The sequence below is a fragment of the Oncorhynchus tshawytscha genome, linkage group LG08 (assembly GCF_018296145.1).
Source record: "Oncorhynchus tshawytscha isolate Ot180627B linkage group LG08, Otsh_v2.0, whole genome shotgun sequence".
Classification (NCBI taxonomy): Eukaryota; Metazoa; Chordata; class Actinopteri; order Salmoniformes; family Salmonidae; genus Oncorhynchus; species Oncorhynchus tshawytscha.
In genome coordinates this window covers 68,310,689-68,328,640 of record NC_056436.1, presented here as the reverse complement: position 1 = coordinate 68,328,640, position 17,952 = coordinate 68,310,689, and the positions used below count along the sequence as shown (strand labels likewise).

Below are 17,952 nucleotides of genomic sequence, written 5' to 3'. Positions count from 1 at the left end.
AGAGACAAGATCATCTGGTCTGATGAAACCAAGATTGAACTCTTTGGCCTGAATGCCAAGCATCACGTCTGGAGGAAACCTGGCACCATCGCTACGGTGAAGCATGGTGGTGGCAGTATCATGCTTTGGGGATGTTTTCCAGCAGCAGGGACTGGGAAACTAGTCAGGATCAAGGGAAAGATGAACGGAACATAGTACAGAGAGATCCTTGATGGGAACCTGCTCCAGAGCACTCAGGACCTCAGACTGGGGTGAAGGTTCACATTCCAACATGACAACAACCCTGAACACAGCCAAGACAATGCAGGAGTGGCTTTGCGGACAAGTCTCTGAATGTCCTTGAGTGGCCCAGCCAGAGCACGGACTTGAACCCGATCTAACATCTCTGGAGAGACCTGAAAATAGCTGTGCAGCGACACTCCCCATCCAACCTGACAGAGCTTGAGAGGATCTGCAGAGAAGAATGGGAGAATCTCCCCCAAATTAAGGTGTGCAAAGCTTGTAGTGTCATACCTAAGAAGACTCTAGGCTGTAATCGGTGGCAAAGGTGCTTCAACAAAGTACTGAGGAAAGGGTCTGAATATGTATGCAAATTTGATATTTCCAAAAAACTGTTTTTGCTTTCTCATTATGCAGTATTGTGTGTAGATTGATGAAGAATCAATTTTAGAATAAGGCTATGACGCAACAAAATTTGGAAATGGTCAAGGGGTCTGAATACTTTCCGAATGCACTGTATATACATGTAAACAGGGGTCATAGTGACCAGTAACAGGATAAATAGATATTAATGGTAATATATACATGTAAACAGGAGTAATAGTGACCAGTAACAGGATAAATAGATATTAATGGTAATATATACATGTAAACAGGGGTCATAGTGACCAGTAACAGGATAAATAGATACTAATGGTAATATATACATGTAAACAGGGGTCATAGTGACCAGTAACAGGATAAATAGATACTAATGGTAATATATACATGTAAACAGGAGTAATGGTGACCAGTAACAGGATAAATAGATAATAATAGTAATAAATACATGTAAACAGGAGTAATGGTGACCAGTAACAGGATAAATAGATACTAATGGTAATATATACATGTAAACAGGGGTCATAGTGACCAGTAACAGGATAAATAGATACTAATGGTAATATATACATGTAAACAGGGGTCATAGTGACCAGTACAGGATAAATAGATACTAATGGTAATAAATACATGTAAACAGGAGTAATAGTGACCAGTAACAGGATAAATAGATAGATACTAATGGTAATATATACATGTAAACGGGAGTAATAGTGACCAGTAGCAGGATAAATAGATACTAATGGTAATATATACATGTAAACAGGAGTAAGTGACCAGTAACAGGATAAATAGATACTAATGGTAATATATACATGTAAACAGGAGTAATAGTGACCAGTAGCAGTATAAATAGATACTAATGGTAATATATACATGTAGACAGGAGTAATAGTGACCAGTAGCAGTATAAATAGATACTAATGGTAATATATACATGTAGACAGGAGTAATAGTGACCAGTAGCAGTATAAATAGATACTAATGGTAATATATACATGTAAACAGGAGTCATAGTGACCAGTAACAGGATAAATAGATATTAATGGTAATATATACATGTAAACAGGGGTCATAGTGACCAGTAACAGGATAAATAGATACTAATGGTAATATATACATGTAAACAGGGGTCATAGTGACCAGTAACAGGATAAATAGATACTAATGGTAATATATACATGTAAACAGGAGTAATAGTGACCAGTAACAGGATAAATAGATACTAATGGTAATATATACATGTAAACAGGAGTAATGGTGACCAGTAACAGGATAAATAGATACTAATGGTAATATATACATGTAAACAGGAGTAATAGTGACCAGTAGCAGGATAAATAGATACTAATGGTAATATATACATGTAAACAGGAGTAATAGTGACCAGTAGCAGTATAAATAGATACTAATGGTAATATATACATGTAGACAGGAGTAATAGTGACCAGTAGCAGTATAAATAGATACTAATGGTAATATATACATGTAAACAGGAGTAATAGTGACCAGTAGCAGGATAAATAGCGAGATACTAATGGTAATATATACATGTAAACAGGAGTAATAGTGACCAGTAGCAGTATAAATAGATACTAATGGTAATATATACATGTAAACAGGAGTAATAGTGACCAGTAACAGGATAAATAGACACCAATGGTAATATATACATGTAAACAGGAGTAATAGTGACCATTAGCAGTATAAATAGATACTAATGGTAATATATACATGTAAACAGGGGTCATAGTGACCAGTAACAGGATAAATAGATATTAATGGTAATATATACATGTAAACAGGAGTAATAGTGACCATTAGCAGTATAAATAGATACTAATGGTAATATATACATGTAAACAGGAGTAATAGTGACCATTAGCAGTATAAATAGATACTAATGGTAATATATACATGTAAACAGGAGTAATAGTGACCAGTAACAGGATAAATAGATACTAATGGTAATATATACATGTAAACAGGAGTAATAGTGACCAGTAGCAGTATAAATAGATACTAATGGTAATATATACATGTAAACAGGAGTAATAGTGACCAGTAGCAGTATAAATAGATACTAATGGTAATATATACATGTAAACAGGAGTAATAGTGACCAGTAACAGGATAAATAGATACTAATGGTAATATATACATGTAAACAGGAGGAATAGTGACCAGTAACAGGATAAATAGATACTAATGGTAATATATACATGTAAACAGGAGTAATAGTGACCAGTAGCAGTATAAATAGATACTAATGGTAATATATACATGTAGACAGGAGTAATAGTGACCAGTAGCAGTATAAATAGATACTAATGGTAATATATACATGTAGACAGGAGTAATAGTGACCAGTAGCAGTATAAATAGATACTAATGGTAATATATACATGTAAACAGGAGTAATAGTGACCAGTAGCAGGATAAATAGCGAGATACTAATGGTAATATATACATGTAAACAGGAGTAATAGTGACCAGTAGCAGTATAAATAGATACTAATGGTAATATATACATGTAAACAGGAGTAATAGTGACCAGTAGCAGTATAAATAGATACTAATAGTAATATATACATGTAAACAGGAGTAATAGTGACCAGTAACAGGATAAATAGACACCAATGGTAATATATACATGTAAACAGGGGTCATAGTGACCATTAGCAGTATAAATAGATACTAATGGTAATATATACATGTAAACAGGGTCATAGTGACCAGTAACAGGATAAATAGATATTAATGGTAATATATACATGTAAACAGGAGTAATAGTGACCATTAGCAGTATAAATAGATACTAATGGTAATATATACATGTAAACAGGAGTAATAGTGACCATTAGCAGTATAAATAGATACGAATGGTAATATATACATGTAAACAGGAGTAATAGTGACCATTAGCAGTATAAATAGATACTAATGGTAATATATACATGTAAACAGGAGTAATAGTGACCAGTAGCAGTATAAATAGATACTAATGGTAATATATACATGTAAACAGGAGTAATAGTGACCAGTAGCAGTATAAATAGACACCAATGGTAATATATACATGTAAACAGGAGTAATAGTGACCAGTAACAGGATAAATAGACACCAATGGTAATATATACATGTAAACAGGGTCATAGTGACCATTAGCAGTATAAATAGATACTAATGGTAATATATACATGTAAACAGGGGTCATAGTGACCAGTAACAGGATAAATAGATATTAATGGTAATATATACATGTAAACAGGAGTAATAGTGACCATTAGCAGTATAAATAGATACTAATGGTAATATATACATGTAAACAGGAGTAATAGTGACCATTAGCAGTATAAATAGATACTAATGGTAATATATACATGTAAACAGGGGTCATAGTGACCAGTAGCAGTATAAATAGATACTAATGGTAATATATACATGTAAACAGGAGTAATAGTGACCAGTAGCAGTATACATAGATACTAATGGTAATATATACATGTAAACAGGAGTAATAGTGACCAGTAACAGGATAAATAGATACTAATGGTAATATATACATGTAAACAGGGGTCATAGTGACCAGTAACAGGATAAATAGATACTAATGGTAATATATACATGTAAACAGGGGTCATAGTGACCAGTACAGGATAAATAGATACTAATGGTAATAAATACATGTAAACAGGAGTAATAGTGACCAGTAACAGGATAAATAGATACTAATGGTAATATATACATGTAAACAGGAGTAATGGTGACCAGTAGCAGGATAAATAGATACTAATGGTAATAAATACATGTAAACAGGAGTAATGGTGACCAGTAACAGGATAAATAGATACTAATGGTAATATATACATGTACACAGGAGTAATAGTGACCAGTAACATAATAAATATATTGATACTAATGGTAATATATACATGTAAACAGGAGTAATAGTGACCAGTAACAGGATAAATAGATACTAATGGTAATATATACATGTAAACAGGAGTAATAGTGACCAGTAACAGGATAAATAGATACTAATGGTAATATATACATGTAAACAGGAGTAATGGTGACCAGTAACAGGATAAATAGATACTAATGGTAATATATACATGTAAACAGGAGTAATGGTGACCAGTAACAGGATAAATAGATACTAATGGTAATATATACATGTAAACAGGAGTAATCGTGACCAGTAACAGGATAAATAGATACTAATGGTAATAAATACATGTAAACAGGAGTAATGGTGACCAGTAACAGGATAAATAGATACTAATGGTAATATATACATGTAAACAGGAGTAATGGTGACCAGTAACAGGATAAATAGATACTAATGGTAATATATACATGTAAACAGGAGTAATAGTGACCAGTAGCAGGATAAATAGCGAGATACTAATGGTAATATATACATGTAAACAGGAGTAATGGTGACCAGTAACAGTATAAATAGATACTAATGGTAATATATACATGTAAACAGGAGGAATAGTGACCAGTAGCAGGATAAATAGATACTAATGGTAATATATACATGTAAACAGGAGGAATAGTGACCAGTAGCAGTATAAATAGATACTAATGGTAATATATACATGTAAACAGAAGTAATGGTGACCAGTAACAGGATAAATAGATATTAATGGTAATATATACATGTAAACAGGAGTAATCGTGACCAGTAACAGGATAAATAGATACTAATGGTAATATATACATGTAAACAGGAGTAATCGTGACCAGTAACAGGATAAATAGATACTAATGGTAATAAATACATGTAAACAGAAGTAATGGTGACCAGTAACAGGATAAATAGATACTAATGGTAATATATACATGTAAACAGGAGTAATAGTGACCAGTAACAGGATAAATAGATACTAATGGTAATATATACATGTAAACAGGAGTAATGGTGACCAGTAACATGATAAATAGATACTAATGGTAATATATACATGTAAACAGGAGGAATAGTGACCAGTAGCAGTATAAATAGATACTAATGGTAATATATACATGTAAACAGGAGGAATAGTGACCAGTAGCAGTATAAATAGATACTAATGGTAATATATACATGTAAACAGGAGTAATAGTGACCAGTAGCAGGATAAATAGATACTAATGGTAATATATACATGTAAACAGGAGTAATGGTGACCAGTAACAGGATAAATAGATACTAATGGTAATATATACATGTAAACAGGAGTAATAGTGACCAGTAACAGGATAAATAGATACTAATGGTAATATATACATGTAAACAGGAGTAATAGTGACCAGTAACAGGATAAATAGATACTAATGGTAATATATACATGTAAACAGGAGTAATGGTGACCAGTAACAGGATAAATAGATACTAATGGTAATATATACATGTAAACAGGAGTAATGGTGACCAGTAACAGGATAGATAGATACTAATGGTAATAAATACATGTAAACAGAAGTAATGGTGACCAGTAACAGGATAGATAGATAATAATAGTAATGGAATTCAATAATCAATGAGCAGCACCATAGCGGTGGTTATAAATCTAATCAATACTAATTTTCGCAGCAGCGTAGGTGTGAGGGGGAGCAGTAGTTGTTATCCATTTAACAGTCTTATGGCCGGTGGATAGAAGCTGTTTAGGAGTCTGCTGATCTGAGCCTCTGTATTTTCATCCACTTTGTTGCTTTCCCTGCCTTGGCTTTTAGATTTGATCTTCTTACTAGGTTTTCTCTTTCATCACGGTGACTGAACCACTATCTAACTGTTTACAGTATCAAAGCCAACATGCTAGAAGTTTAGAGATAAAGCCGGCTAGAATAAACAGTGTAACGAACACAAGCATTTTTGATTATCTCTGACCTTGATCACACACAGTTTATTTCTAATTATTCCACTCCCATCACAGTTTTACTGATGACGTAACACAATAAGAAGTATCTAATTGCTCTTCCTGTGATTCAGAAATAGAAAGCAGCCTGGCAACCAAAACTCAATGTTTATTCCAACACAAATTATAATCTGTGGTTAGCGTCAGTGTAGGCTTTTTGGTAGAATAACAGCTGTGGTGGATGGCACCATCTATTGGTCAATAATGATACCACATCACACTGTAAAAATAGTCACTTTGTTATTTACCTAAGAAAGTCAGTTAAGAACAAATTCTTATTTACAATGACTGCCTACCCCAGCTAAACCAGGACAACACTGGGCCAATCTTGTGCCTCTCTATGGTGACTACCAATCACAGCCGGATGTGATGCAGCCTGGATTCAAACCAGGGACTGTAGTGACGCCTCTTGCATTGAATGCAGTGCCTTAGACCGCTGCGCAACTCGGAGCCCTTCAGCACAAGCAGCAACTACACTTGTGTTCCCCAAACCTCTCCTCAAGTAGGCTACCCCCAAGCCAGTTATTTTATGTATTCCAGAACTAGCGCTGCTGATTCAACTAATGAAGGGCCCGATGATTAGGTGGCCCTTAGAATCAGCAGTGCTACTTCTGGGATACATCAAAGACATGGACTGGCTGGTGTACTCCAGGGGATGTTTGGAAGACTAAACACAAACAGATTGAAATGGTGGGAAATAAACAGAAAACAACATGCCCTTCCTGTGATTTCATTATCTATTAGGTACTAGAGTTCAAACTGTGTGAATAGCCAAAGCTCCCAAATAAGTAATTAAAGGACTCACTAGAGGATTATTGTAGTTGTCACTGATGCATGGGAAAGCTTTCCAGCCCGAGGCCCACCATTGATTTCAAATACAGATCATTTCCTCTTGAAGTGGATTCTTTTTGTAAATATTTGCAGTTTGATTAAATAGAAATGTAGACACAGGGAAGTTGAAGCTATTTCTAAAAAAGGAAATCTTTCCAAGGGACTTGCACAATATTGTACAAACATTAGTCTACTTCGAGCATTTCTACAATGTCCACAGCATGCAGTGTAACCAGTCAGTCCTACAGTACATTAACTCAGACACAGAGACTCATTTCACGGTAGATTTAATTTCAACATTCAACATAATTATTCATCATTCACAAGTTCATGTTTTACCAGAAATAAATTCTATATCTGGAGAACGCAACTTATATTATGGCCAACATAATACTCATTATTATTATAGAATACAAGGCATCTCACAACAGATCATTTACATTGTAGAGCCTACACGTTCCATACATACGGAAGCATTCAATGTCATGTTTTTGAGGCATGGTGGTATTGGAGTTGTTAGGGTGAGGGACTGGGGGTAAGGGGAGTACTGAACTTGATCACTGACAAACTCTCAATTGAGGTATATTTGGTAACACTTTATTTGAAATGTACGGTACATTAAAGCAGTGTCCTGATGTTGTACTATAATCAAATCAAAATGAACAATGTGTTACTGAATATATTCTGACTGACAGGGGGACGACTGTGATGAGACCTCACATCCTGTGATGACTTCAATCCGGTACTAATGGGCTTAATTAATAATGTTAGTAGTAACAGACGGTTATGATTCGAGTCCAACAAAGATTTCCCAGGCCAGGTGTTATAAAGTCCTTTTCCAACTGAGCAGTGACCACATAGACACATCAGCAACACCTTACCTTGCTGATGATACCTGGACACCAGGACAAACTTCATGAGTTTGTCATAAAAATAGAATACCTTCTATTATTAAAATATACAGGATTCGAGGATCCTATTTCTATGGTGGAACCATCGTATATTGGCAGGGTCTTCCGTCGTCGTATCATGAACAAAGTTCACATTCTGCCTCAGACTCTTTGTGTCTGTCATGCAACCATGTAAGAAACACAGAGAAACACACAGTACAGAATTTCACTGGCTGACAGGAAACTGTAGAAGCCATCTTGGCCCGTTGTACTCTAGAATCTCTGATGTGGCACACCAAACAAATACAAATCAGTAACAATGTAAAAGGTTTTCCTATGGCACAAAATATAAATCACTGTTTGTAAGCTCTGTGGATAAGAGTTTAATGTCCTTTAGCGTGAGCTCAGCTAGCTTGGTGGTGGGGAAGGTCCGTTATAAAGCTGGGAAGCAAAGTGGGACAGTTCCTTGTTTGCCTCCTCCAGAGCTGAAGGTCAGGAAAAAGACTGCCTTTCTCTTTTTTATGTCTGGGGAGATGCAGCACCATCTTCTCCTTCTCTTCGCAGCCTTTTTGTACAATTGCTTCCTCAGCTTCTCGCTCCACATTTAAAGTGTCCAAAGACTCCCCTATCGTATCAACACGTACAATCACATGCAATAATACACTGGGCAAATAAAAACCATGGGCTAGGGTTATACATTTATATAGATTTATACATATAAATTCATATACTTTCAGGAATGTTAATCTGTTTTTTTTTTTTTTTAGGTACAAAATAACTTCATATGACACAATAATATAAAACATTTTATTTTAAATGATCAAGTCTCTTCTTTAAAAAAAAAAATCCATTAATAAAAATAAGTTCTATGTTTTATTTTACAATATATTTTATTTTTGGTCTCTGGCAGCAGGTCCTTTATTTAGTTTGTGGCTGTTTCCATGGTGATAGCTGGATATTACAATGGGCACTTGGCACAGCCACACTCCAGGGTGATTTCAATCTCCTCAGAGAACGAGCTCCCGTCGGTGCACTTGAAGAACACTTTCCGCCTCCGGCTCTTAGATGGGGCGCAGCAGAGGCCCCCGTCACAGGCACGGGGACACTCCACCCGGGGGATCTTACTGGTGGAGGTGCACGTGTTCATGGGCTGCTGGCGCTTCAGCAGCTCATGCACCGCCTCTCCCTGGCATGTCACATCTAAAAGAGGTCAATGGGAGAGCTTCACAGTAACTTATTTCACTCTAACATGGACGATTATAGATTGTATTTCCTATTATTATTATTATTATGGACCTCTGATAGTCAAGTTTCTGTATGCAGTAGAATGTCCTTACAGAAACAGTTTCTCAATGTTGGAAACCGCCTAGGTGTGTGTGTGTCTAATCCTCTCACCGGTGGCACAGGCAGGGCCAGTGTAGCCTGGCTGGCAGTGGCAGGAGGGCTCCCCACTCCCTGTGACCCTACACTCTCCGTGTCTACACTGGTGTCCCCTACAGGCTTGGGGCTCCTCTCTCCTGTCACAGTACTGCCCTGTGTAGCCCTCAGCACACTGACAACTGTAAGATGATGCCTTAGGCACACACAGCCCATGGATACACCTGAAACAAAGAGGTTTACACTTCATGTGAGGAATGGTAATTGATGTGTGTTTAATAATTCATACACATTGAGTACATATTATTAATATTTTCTAACATTATTAAACATGAGCAAGTGTAAAAGCATGTGTCCATTTGTATGCTTGTGAATGTACTAATGTGTTGAGGATGAGGTTCATTATGGATTTTTAGTTATGATTAAAGGCCTATGTTGAGGTGTCTCGGATATGTAGCTGTTAGACAGGCCATACCTGCTGCTCTGACTGGGGCAGTCTGATATGTAGCTGTTAGACAGGCCATACCTGCTGCTCTGACTGGGGCAGTCTGATATGTAGCTGTTAGACAGGCCATACCTGCTGCTCTGACTGGGGCAGTCTGATATGTAGCTGTTAGACAGGCCATACCTGCTGCTCTGACTGGGGCAGTCTGATATGTAGCTGTTAGACAGGCCATACCTGCTGCTCTGACTGGGGCAGTCTGATATGTAGCTGTTACAGGCCATACCTGCTGCTCTGACTGGGGCAGTCTGATATGTAGCTGTTAGACAGGCCATACCTGCTGCTCTGACTGGGGCTGTCTGATATGTAGCTGTTAGACAGGCCAAACCTGCTGCTCTGACTGGGGCAGTCTGATATGTAGCTGTTAGACAGGCCATGAATGCTGCTCTGACTGGGGCAGTCTGATATGTAGCTGTTAGACAGGCCATACCTGCTGCTCTGACTTGGGCAGTCTGATATGTAACTGTTAGACAGGCCATACCTGCTGCTCTGACTGGGGCAGTCTGATATGTAGCTGTTAGACAGGCCATACCTGCTGCTATGACAGGGGCTGGGGGCAGTCTGATATGTAGCTGTTAGACAGGCCATACCTGCTGCTCTGACAGGGGCAGTCTGATATGTAGCTGTTAGACAGGCCATGCATGCTGCTCTGACTGGGGCAGTCTGATATGTAGCTGTTAGACAGGCCATACCTGCTGCTCTGACTGGGGCAGTCTGATATGTAGCTGTTAGACAGGCCATACCTGCTGCTCTGACAGGGGCAGTCTGATATGTAGCTGTTAGACAGGCCATACCTGCTGCTCTGACAGGGGCAGTCTGATATGAAGCTGTTAGACAGGCCATACCTGCTGCTCTGACAGGGTCAGTCCGATATGTAGCTGTTAGACAGGCCATACCTGCTGCTCTGACAGGGGCTGGGGGCAGTCTGATATGTAGCTGTTAGACAGGCCATACCTGCTGCTCTGACAGGGGCAGTCTGATATGTAGCTGTTAGACAGGCCATACCTGCTGCTCTGACAGGGGCTGGGGGCAGTCTGATATGTAGCTGTTAGACAGGCCATGCCTGCTGCTCTGACAGGGGCAGTCTGATATGTAGCTGTTAGCCAGGTCATACCTGCTGCTCTGACAGGGGCAGTCTGATATGTAGCTGTTAGACAGGCCATACCTGCTGCTCTGACAGGGGCAGTCTGATATGTAACTGTTAGACAGGCCATACCTGCTGCTCTGACTGGGGCAGTCTGATATGTAGCTGTTAGACAGGCCATACCTGCTGCTATGACAGGGGCAGTCTGATATGTGATATGTAGCTGTTAGACACGCCATACCTGCTGCTATGACAGGGGCTGGGGGCAGTCTTCTGATCACAGAGGGATCCGCTGCGGCTGGGTGGGCACTCGCAGGACACACCCGTCTCCCCCCTCTGTCTGCAGGCGCCTTGGGCACACACACTGCAGGAGTGGCAGCCTGGCAGGATGCCTTCCACCCTGCGTGGCGCTGCCCCCAGATCCTGGAGCTCTCCGTTGATCCTGACATTGTGGATGCAGCCGTTGAAGGCCTGGGGGCTGCGGTCGGGACCTGAACGCAGGCCTGATGCCACCACTGCTAAGGGTATACCTGGAGGGGAGGAGGGGAGGGATGGAAGAAAGAGGGGGTATTATCATTCTGACATTCTGGTTTGTTGACCTGACATTTCATCTGTACATCAGTTTCAATGTGTAAAGAAAATATCTGTTGGTATGCACAGTGCAAATTGTTCTGTGTGTTTCTAAGGAGGTCCTTTCAGGTATGTGTGCTATATGTGTCTCTGTTTACCTCCTATGTAGAGCTGTGTGCTGTGGTCCAAAGAGGGCTGGCGGGGCAGCTTGCCCAGACTCTTGGGGGATCCCTTGTCCACCACCAGGCTCAGAGAGTGGTTCTGAATCAGGAGCTCCACCGTGTGAAATAGACCATCATTCACAGACTCAACACTGTTGAGAAAGAGAGACACAGAGAGAGAGAGAGAGAGACACAGAGAGAGACACACAGAGAGAGACAGAGATAGATAGACAGACAGAGAAAGAGAGATAGATAGAGACAGAGACAGAGAGACACAGAGAGAGCCACACAGATAGAGACAGACAGAGAGAAAGAGAGAGAGAGACAGATAGAGAAAGAGAGATAGATAGAGACAGACACAGAAAGAGAGACAAAGAAAGAGAGACACAGAGAGATACAGATAGATAGAGACAGACAGAGAGAGAGAGAGAGAGAGAGAGAGAGAGAGAGAGAGACAGACAGACAGACAGACAGACAGACAGACAGACAGACAGACAGAGAGAGAGAGAGAGAGAGAGAGAGAGAGAGAGATTAGATTCATTGTAGTAATATAGGAGTTCTTATAAACTCAGCAAAAAAAGAAACGTCCCTTTTTCAGGACCCTGTTCAAAGATAATTCGTAAAAGTCCAAATAACTTCACAGATCTTCATTGTAAAGGGTTTAAACACGGTTTCCCATGCTTGTTCAATGAACCATAAACAACTAATGAACATGCACCTGTGGAATGGTCGTTAAGACACTAACAGCTTACAGACGGTAAGCAATTAAGGTCACAGTGATGAAAACTTAGGACACTAAGGAGGCCTTTCTACCGACTCTGAAAAACACCAAAAGAAAGATTCCCAGGGTCCCTGCTCATCTGCGTGAACATGCCATAGGCCTGCTGCAAGGAGGCATGAGAACAGCAGATGTGGCCAGGGCAATAAATTGCAATGTCCGTACTGTGAGATGCCTAAGTCAGCGCTACAGGGAGACAGGACAGACAGCTGATTGTCCTTGCAGTGGCAGATCACATGTAACAACACCTGTACATCCGAACATCACACCTGCGGGACACGTACAGGATGGCAACAACAACTGCCTGAGTTATACCAGGAACACACAATCCCTCCATCAGAGCTCAGACTGTCCGCAATAGGCTGAGAGAGGCTGGACTGAGGGCTTGTAGGCCTGTTGTAAGGCAGGTCCTCACCAGACATCACCGGCAACAACGTTGCCTATGGGCACAAACCCACCTTCGCTGGACCAGACAGGACTGGAAAAAAGTGCTCTTCACTGATGAGTCGCGGTTTTGTCTCACCGGGGATGATGGTCAAATTCGCGTTTATCTTCAAAGGAATGAGCGTTACACCGAGGCCTGTACTCTGGAGCGGGTTCGATTTGGAGGTGGAGGGTCAGTCATGGTCTGGGGCGGTGTGTCACAGTATCATCGGACTGAGCTTGTTGTCATTGCAGGCAATCTCAATACTGTGCGTTACAGGGAAGACATCCTCCACCCTCATGTGGTACCCTTCCTGCAGGCTCATCCTGACATGACCCTCCAGCATGATAATGCCACCAGCCATACTGTTCATTCTGTACGTGATTTCCTGCAAGACAGGAATGTCAGTGTTCTGCCGTTGCCAGCGAAGAGCCCATATCTCAATCCCATTGAGCATGTCTGGGACCTGTTGGATCGGAGGGTGAGGGCTAGTGCCATTCCCCCCAGAAATGTCCGGGAACTTGCAGGTGCCTTGGTGGAAGAGCAAGAACTGGCAAATCTGAGTCCATGAGGACAGTACTATTTAAATGTTTTAAATGGTATTGTTCCCCAATAGCTGTCCCTCAACCATTCGCGACACCAGCTGCAGTAGTTAATGCAGCTGGTGGCCACACCAGATACTGATTGTTACTTTTGATTTTGACCCCCCCCCTTTGTTCGGGGACACATTATTCCATTTCTGTTCGTCACATGTCTGTGGAACTTGTTCAGTTTATGTCTCAGTTGTTGAATCTTGTTATGTTCATACAAATATTTACACATAAGTTTGCTGAAAACAAATGCAGTTGACAGTGAGAGGACATTTATTTTTCTGCATGTGATGACTCCACTCTGGCCCTGTGAACAATAGCAGCACTCTAGAATTAGCCTCGTTGCGAACCAGACTTCCTTAATACAGGAAGGCGTGACAACGACATGATTTTGGAGGCATGGTGACGCGAGGCCAGTGTATGTCCTCCGAAGAAAGATTGCCTTCCACACTACTCATGTTTGAACCATTTCAGGGCACTCTGTCTCATCACACTGAGCACCCAAAACCCTCTCCAAACCAGAAAACTTCTACTGGAATAGCAAGCAATGATGCTGTTGGCTTCTGTCTGAGTCAGTATATTTTGTCCTGGGGGCACATGAGTCCTTTTCACAATGATAATTGCTCCAGCTTCCATACTGACTCACTAGTTTACTGGCTGACTGCTGGGTACAGAACAGGCTGTACTGCCTCTGGGCCTGCCTAGTTACAGAGAGAGAGAGAGAGAGAGAGAGAGAGAGAGAGAGAGAGAACCTTAAATGATAAAATATACAGACCACAAATTCCAATTGGCTATGCACACCCTAATTGACAAACAAACCATAACAAATGCAAAGTCTTCTCATGCTTTGTTGACTTCAAAAAAGCATTTGACTCAATTTGGCATGAGGGTCTGCTAAACAAATTGATGGAAAGTGGTCTTGGGGTAAAAACATACAACATTATACAAAACATGTACACAATCATGCACACAAAGTGTGCAGTACAAATTGGCAAAAAACACACATTTCACATGGGGTGAGACAGGGATGCAGCTTAAGCCCCAACGAATTGGGGAGGGCACTGGAACAGTCCTGGTCTCAGCCTACTAGAATCTAAAGTCAAATGTCTACTGTTTGCTGATGATCTGGTGCTTCTGTCCCCAACCAAGGAGGGCTTACAGCAGCACCTAGATCTTCTGGACAGATTCTGTCAGACCTGAACCCTGACAGTACATCTCAGTAAGACAAAAAATAATGGTGTTACAAATAACGTCCAGTTGCCAGGACCACAAATATAAATTCCATCTAGATACCGTTGCCCTAGAGCACACAAACAAACTATACATACCTCGGCCTAAACATCAGCGCCACAGGTAACTTCCACAAATCAAATCAAATTTTATTTGTCACATACACATGGTTAGCAGATGTTAATGCGAGTGTAGCGAAATGCTTGTGCTTCTAGTTCCGACAATGCAGTAATAACCAACAAGTAATCTAACTAACAATTCCAAAACTACTGTCTTATACACAGTGTAAGGGGATAAAGAATATGTACATAAGGATATATGAATGAGTGATGGTACAGAGCAGCATAGGCACGATACAGTAGATGGTATCGAGTACAGTATATACATATGAGATGAGTATGTAAACAAAGTGGCATAGTTAAAGTGGCTAGTGATACATGTATTACATAAGGATGCAGTCGATGATATAGAGTACAGTATATACGTATGCATATGAGATGAATAATGTAGGGTAAGTAACATTATATAAGGTAGCATTGTTTAAAGTGGCTAGTGATATATTTACATCATTTCCCATCAATTCCCATTATTAAAGTGGCTGGAGTTGAGTCAGTGTCAGTGTGTTGGCAGCAGCCACTCAATGTTAGTGGTGGCTGTTTAACTGTCTGATGGCCTTGAGATAGAAGCTGTTTTTCAGTCTCTCGGTCCCAGCTTTGATGCACCTGTACTGACCTCGCCTTCTGGATGATAGCGGGGTGAACAGGCAGTGGCTCGGGTGGTTGATGTCCTTGATGATCTTTATGGCCTTCCTGTAACATCGGGTGGTGTAGGTGTCCTGGAGGGCAGGTAGTTTGCCCCCGGTGATGCGTTGTGCAGACCTCACTACCCTCTGGAGAGCCTTACAGTTGTGGGCGGAGCAGTTGCCGTACCAGGCGGTGATACAGCCCGCCAGGATGCTCTCGATTGTGCATCTGTAGAAGTTTGTGAGTGCTTTTGGTGACAAGCCAAATTTCTTCAGCCTCCTGGGGTTGAAGAGGCGCTGCTGCGCCTTCTTCACGATGCTGTCTGTGTGAGTGGGCCAATTCAGTTTTTCTGTGATGTGTATGCCGAGGAACTTAAAACTTGCTACCCTCTCCACTACTGTTCCATCGATGTGGATAGGGGGGTGTTCCCTCTGCTGTTTCCTGAAGTCCACAATCATCTCCTTAGTTTTGTTGACGTTGAGTGTGAGGTTATTTTCCTGACACCACACTCCAAGGGCCCTCACCTCCTCCCTGTAGGCTGTGAACAAGCTGAGAGACAAGGCAAGGGCCTTCTATGCCATAAAAAGGAACATAAAACTTGACATACCAATTAGGATCTGGCTAAAAATAATTGAATCAGTTACAGAACCCATTGCCCTTCATGATTGTGAGGTCTGGGGTTCGCTCATCAACCAAGAATTCACAAAATTGGGCAAATACCAAATTGAGACTCCGCATGCAGAATTCTGCCAAAATATCCTCAGTGTACAACGTAAAACACCAAATACTGCATGCAGAGCAGAATTAGGCTGATACCCGCTAATGATCAATATCCAGAAAACAGCTGTTAAATTCTACAACCACCTAAAAAGAAGCGATTCCTAAACCTTCCATAACAAAGCCATCACCTACAGAGCGATGAACCCGGAGAAGAGCCCCCTAAGCAAGCTGGTTCTGGGGCTCTGTTCACAAACACAAACAGAACCCACAGACTCAGTGAGCATAGCCTTGCTATTGAGAAAGGCCGCTGAAGGCAAACCTGGCTCTCAAGAGAAGACAGGCTATGTGCATACTGCCCACAAAATGAGGTGGAGACTGAGCTGCATTTCCTAACCTCCTGCGAAATGTATGACCATACTAGAGACACATATTTCCCTCAGATTACACAGGCCCACAAAGAATGAGAAAAAAAATCTAATTTTGATAAACTCGCATATCTATTGGGTGAAATACCAGTGTGCCATCAAAGCAATGCGATTTGTGACCAGCTGCCACAACAAAAGTGCCACCAGAGAAGAACAAACACCATTGTAAATATATCCTATATTTATGTTTATTTATTTTCCCTTTTGTACTTGAACTTTTTGCACATCATTACAACACTGTATATACAGTTGAAGTCAGACGTTTACATACACATTAGCCAAATACATTTAAACTCAGTTTTTCACAATTCCTGAATTTTAATCCTAGTAAAAATTCCCTGTCTTAGGTCAGTTAGGATCACCACTTTATTTTAAGAATGTGAAATGTCAGAATAATAGCAGAGAGAATTATTTATTTCAGCGTTTTTTTCTTTCATCACATTCCCTGTGGATCCGAAGTTTACATACACTCAATTAGTACTTGGTAGCATTGCCTTTAAATGGTTTAATTTGGGTAAAACATTTCAGGTAGCCTTCCACAAGCTTCCCACAATAAGTAGGGTGAATTTTGGCCCATTCCTCCTGACAGAGCTGGTGTGACTGAGTCAGGTTTGTAGGCCTCCTTGCTCGCACACACTTTCTCAGATCTTCCCACAAATTTTCTGTAGGATTAAGGTCAGGGCTTTGTGATGGCCACTCCAATACCTTGACTTTGTTGTCCTTAAGCCATCTTGCCACAACTTTGGAATTATGCTTGGGGTCATTATCCATTTGAAAGACCCATTTGCAACCAAGCTTTAACTTCCTCTGATGTCTTGAGATGTTGCTTCAATATATCCACATAATTTTCCTACCTTATCATCTATTTTGTGAAGTGCACCTGTCCCTCCTGCAGCAAAGCACCCTGTCACGGCTGTTGAAGGAGGAGGACCAAGGTGCAGAGTGGTAAACGTACATTTTACTTTGTTTAAGAAATGACGCCGACAAAACCAATAAAAATACAAAACAAACCGTGTGTCACGCCCTGGTCTTAGTATTTTGTGTTTTCTTTATTTATTTTGGTCAGGCCAGGGTGTGACATGGGTTTATTTTGTGGTGTGTTTGTGTATTGTTTTTTT

General features: G+C 40.5%; 1 protein-coding gene across 2 annotated transcripts in view; it reads right to left on the bottom strand.

Moving 5' to 3' along the window:
* Positions 1 to 7,610: 7,610 nt before the first annotated feature.
* Positions 7,611 to 17,952, bottom strand: part of LOC112238411 (slit homolog 3 protein) — a 442,088-nt gene continuing 431,746 nt past the window's right edge. For both annotated transcript variants that reach the window (XM_042325880.1, XM_042325879.1), the window contains 4 exons: positions 11,922 to 12,076; positions 11,435 to 11,723; positions 9,626 to 9,831; positions 7,611 to 9,430 (listed from right to left, as the gene is read on the bottom strand). In XM_042325880.1, coding sequence (XP_042181814.1) covers positions 9,189 to 9,430; positions 9,626 to 9,831; positions 11,435 to 11,723; positions 11,922 to 12,076 — 892 coding nt within the window. In that variant the 3' untranslated portion in view covers positions 7,611 to 9,188. The remainder of the gene's footprint in view (positions 9,431 to 9,625; positions 9,832 to 11,434; positions 11,724 to 11,921; positions 12,077 to 17,952) is intronic.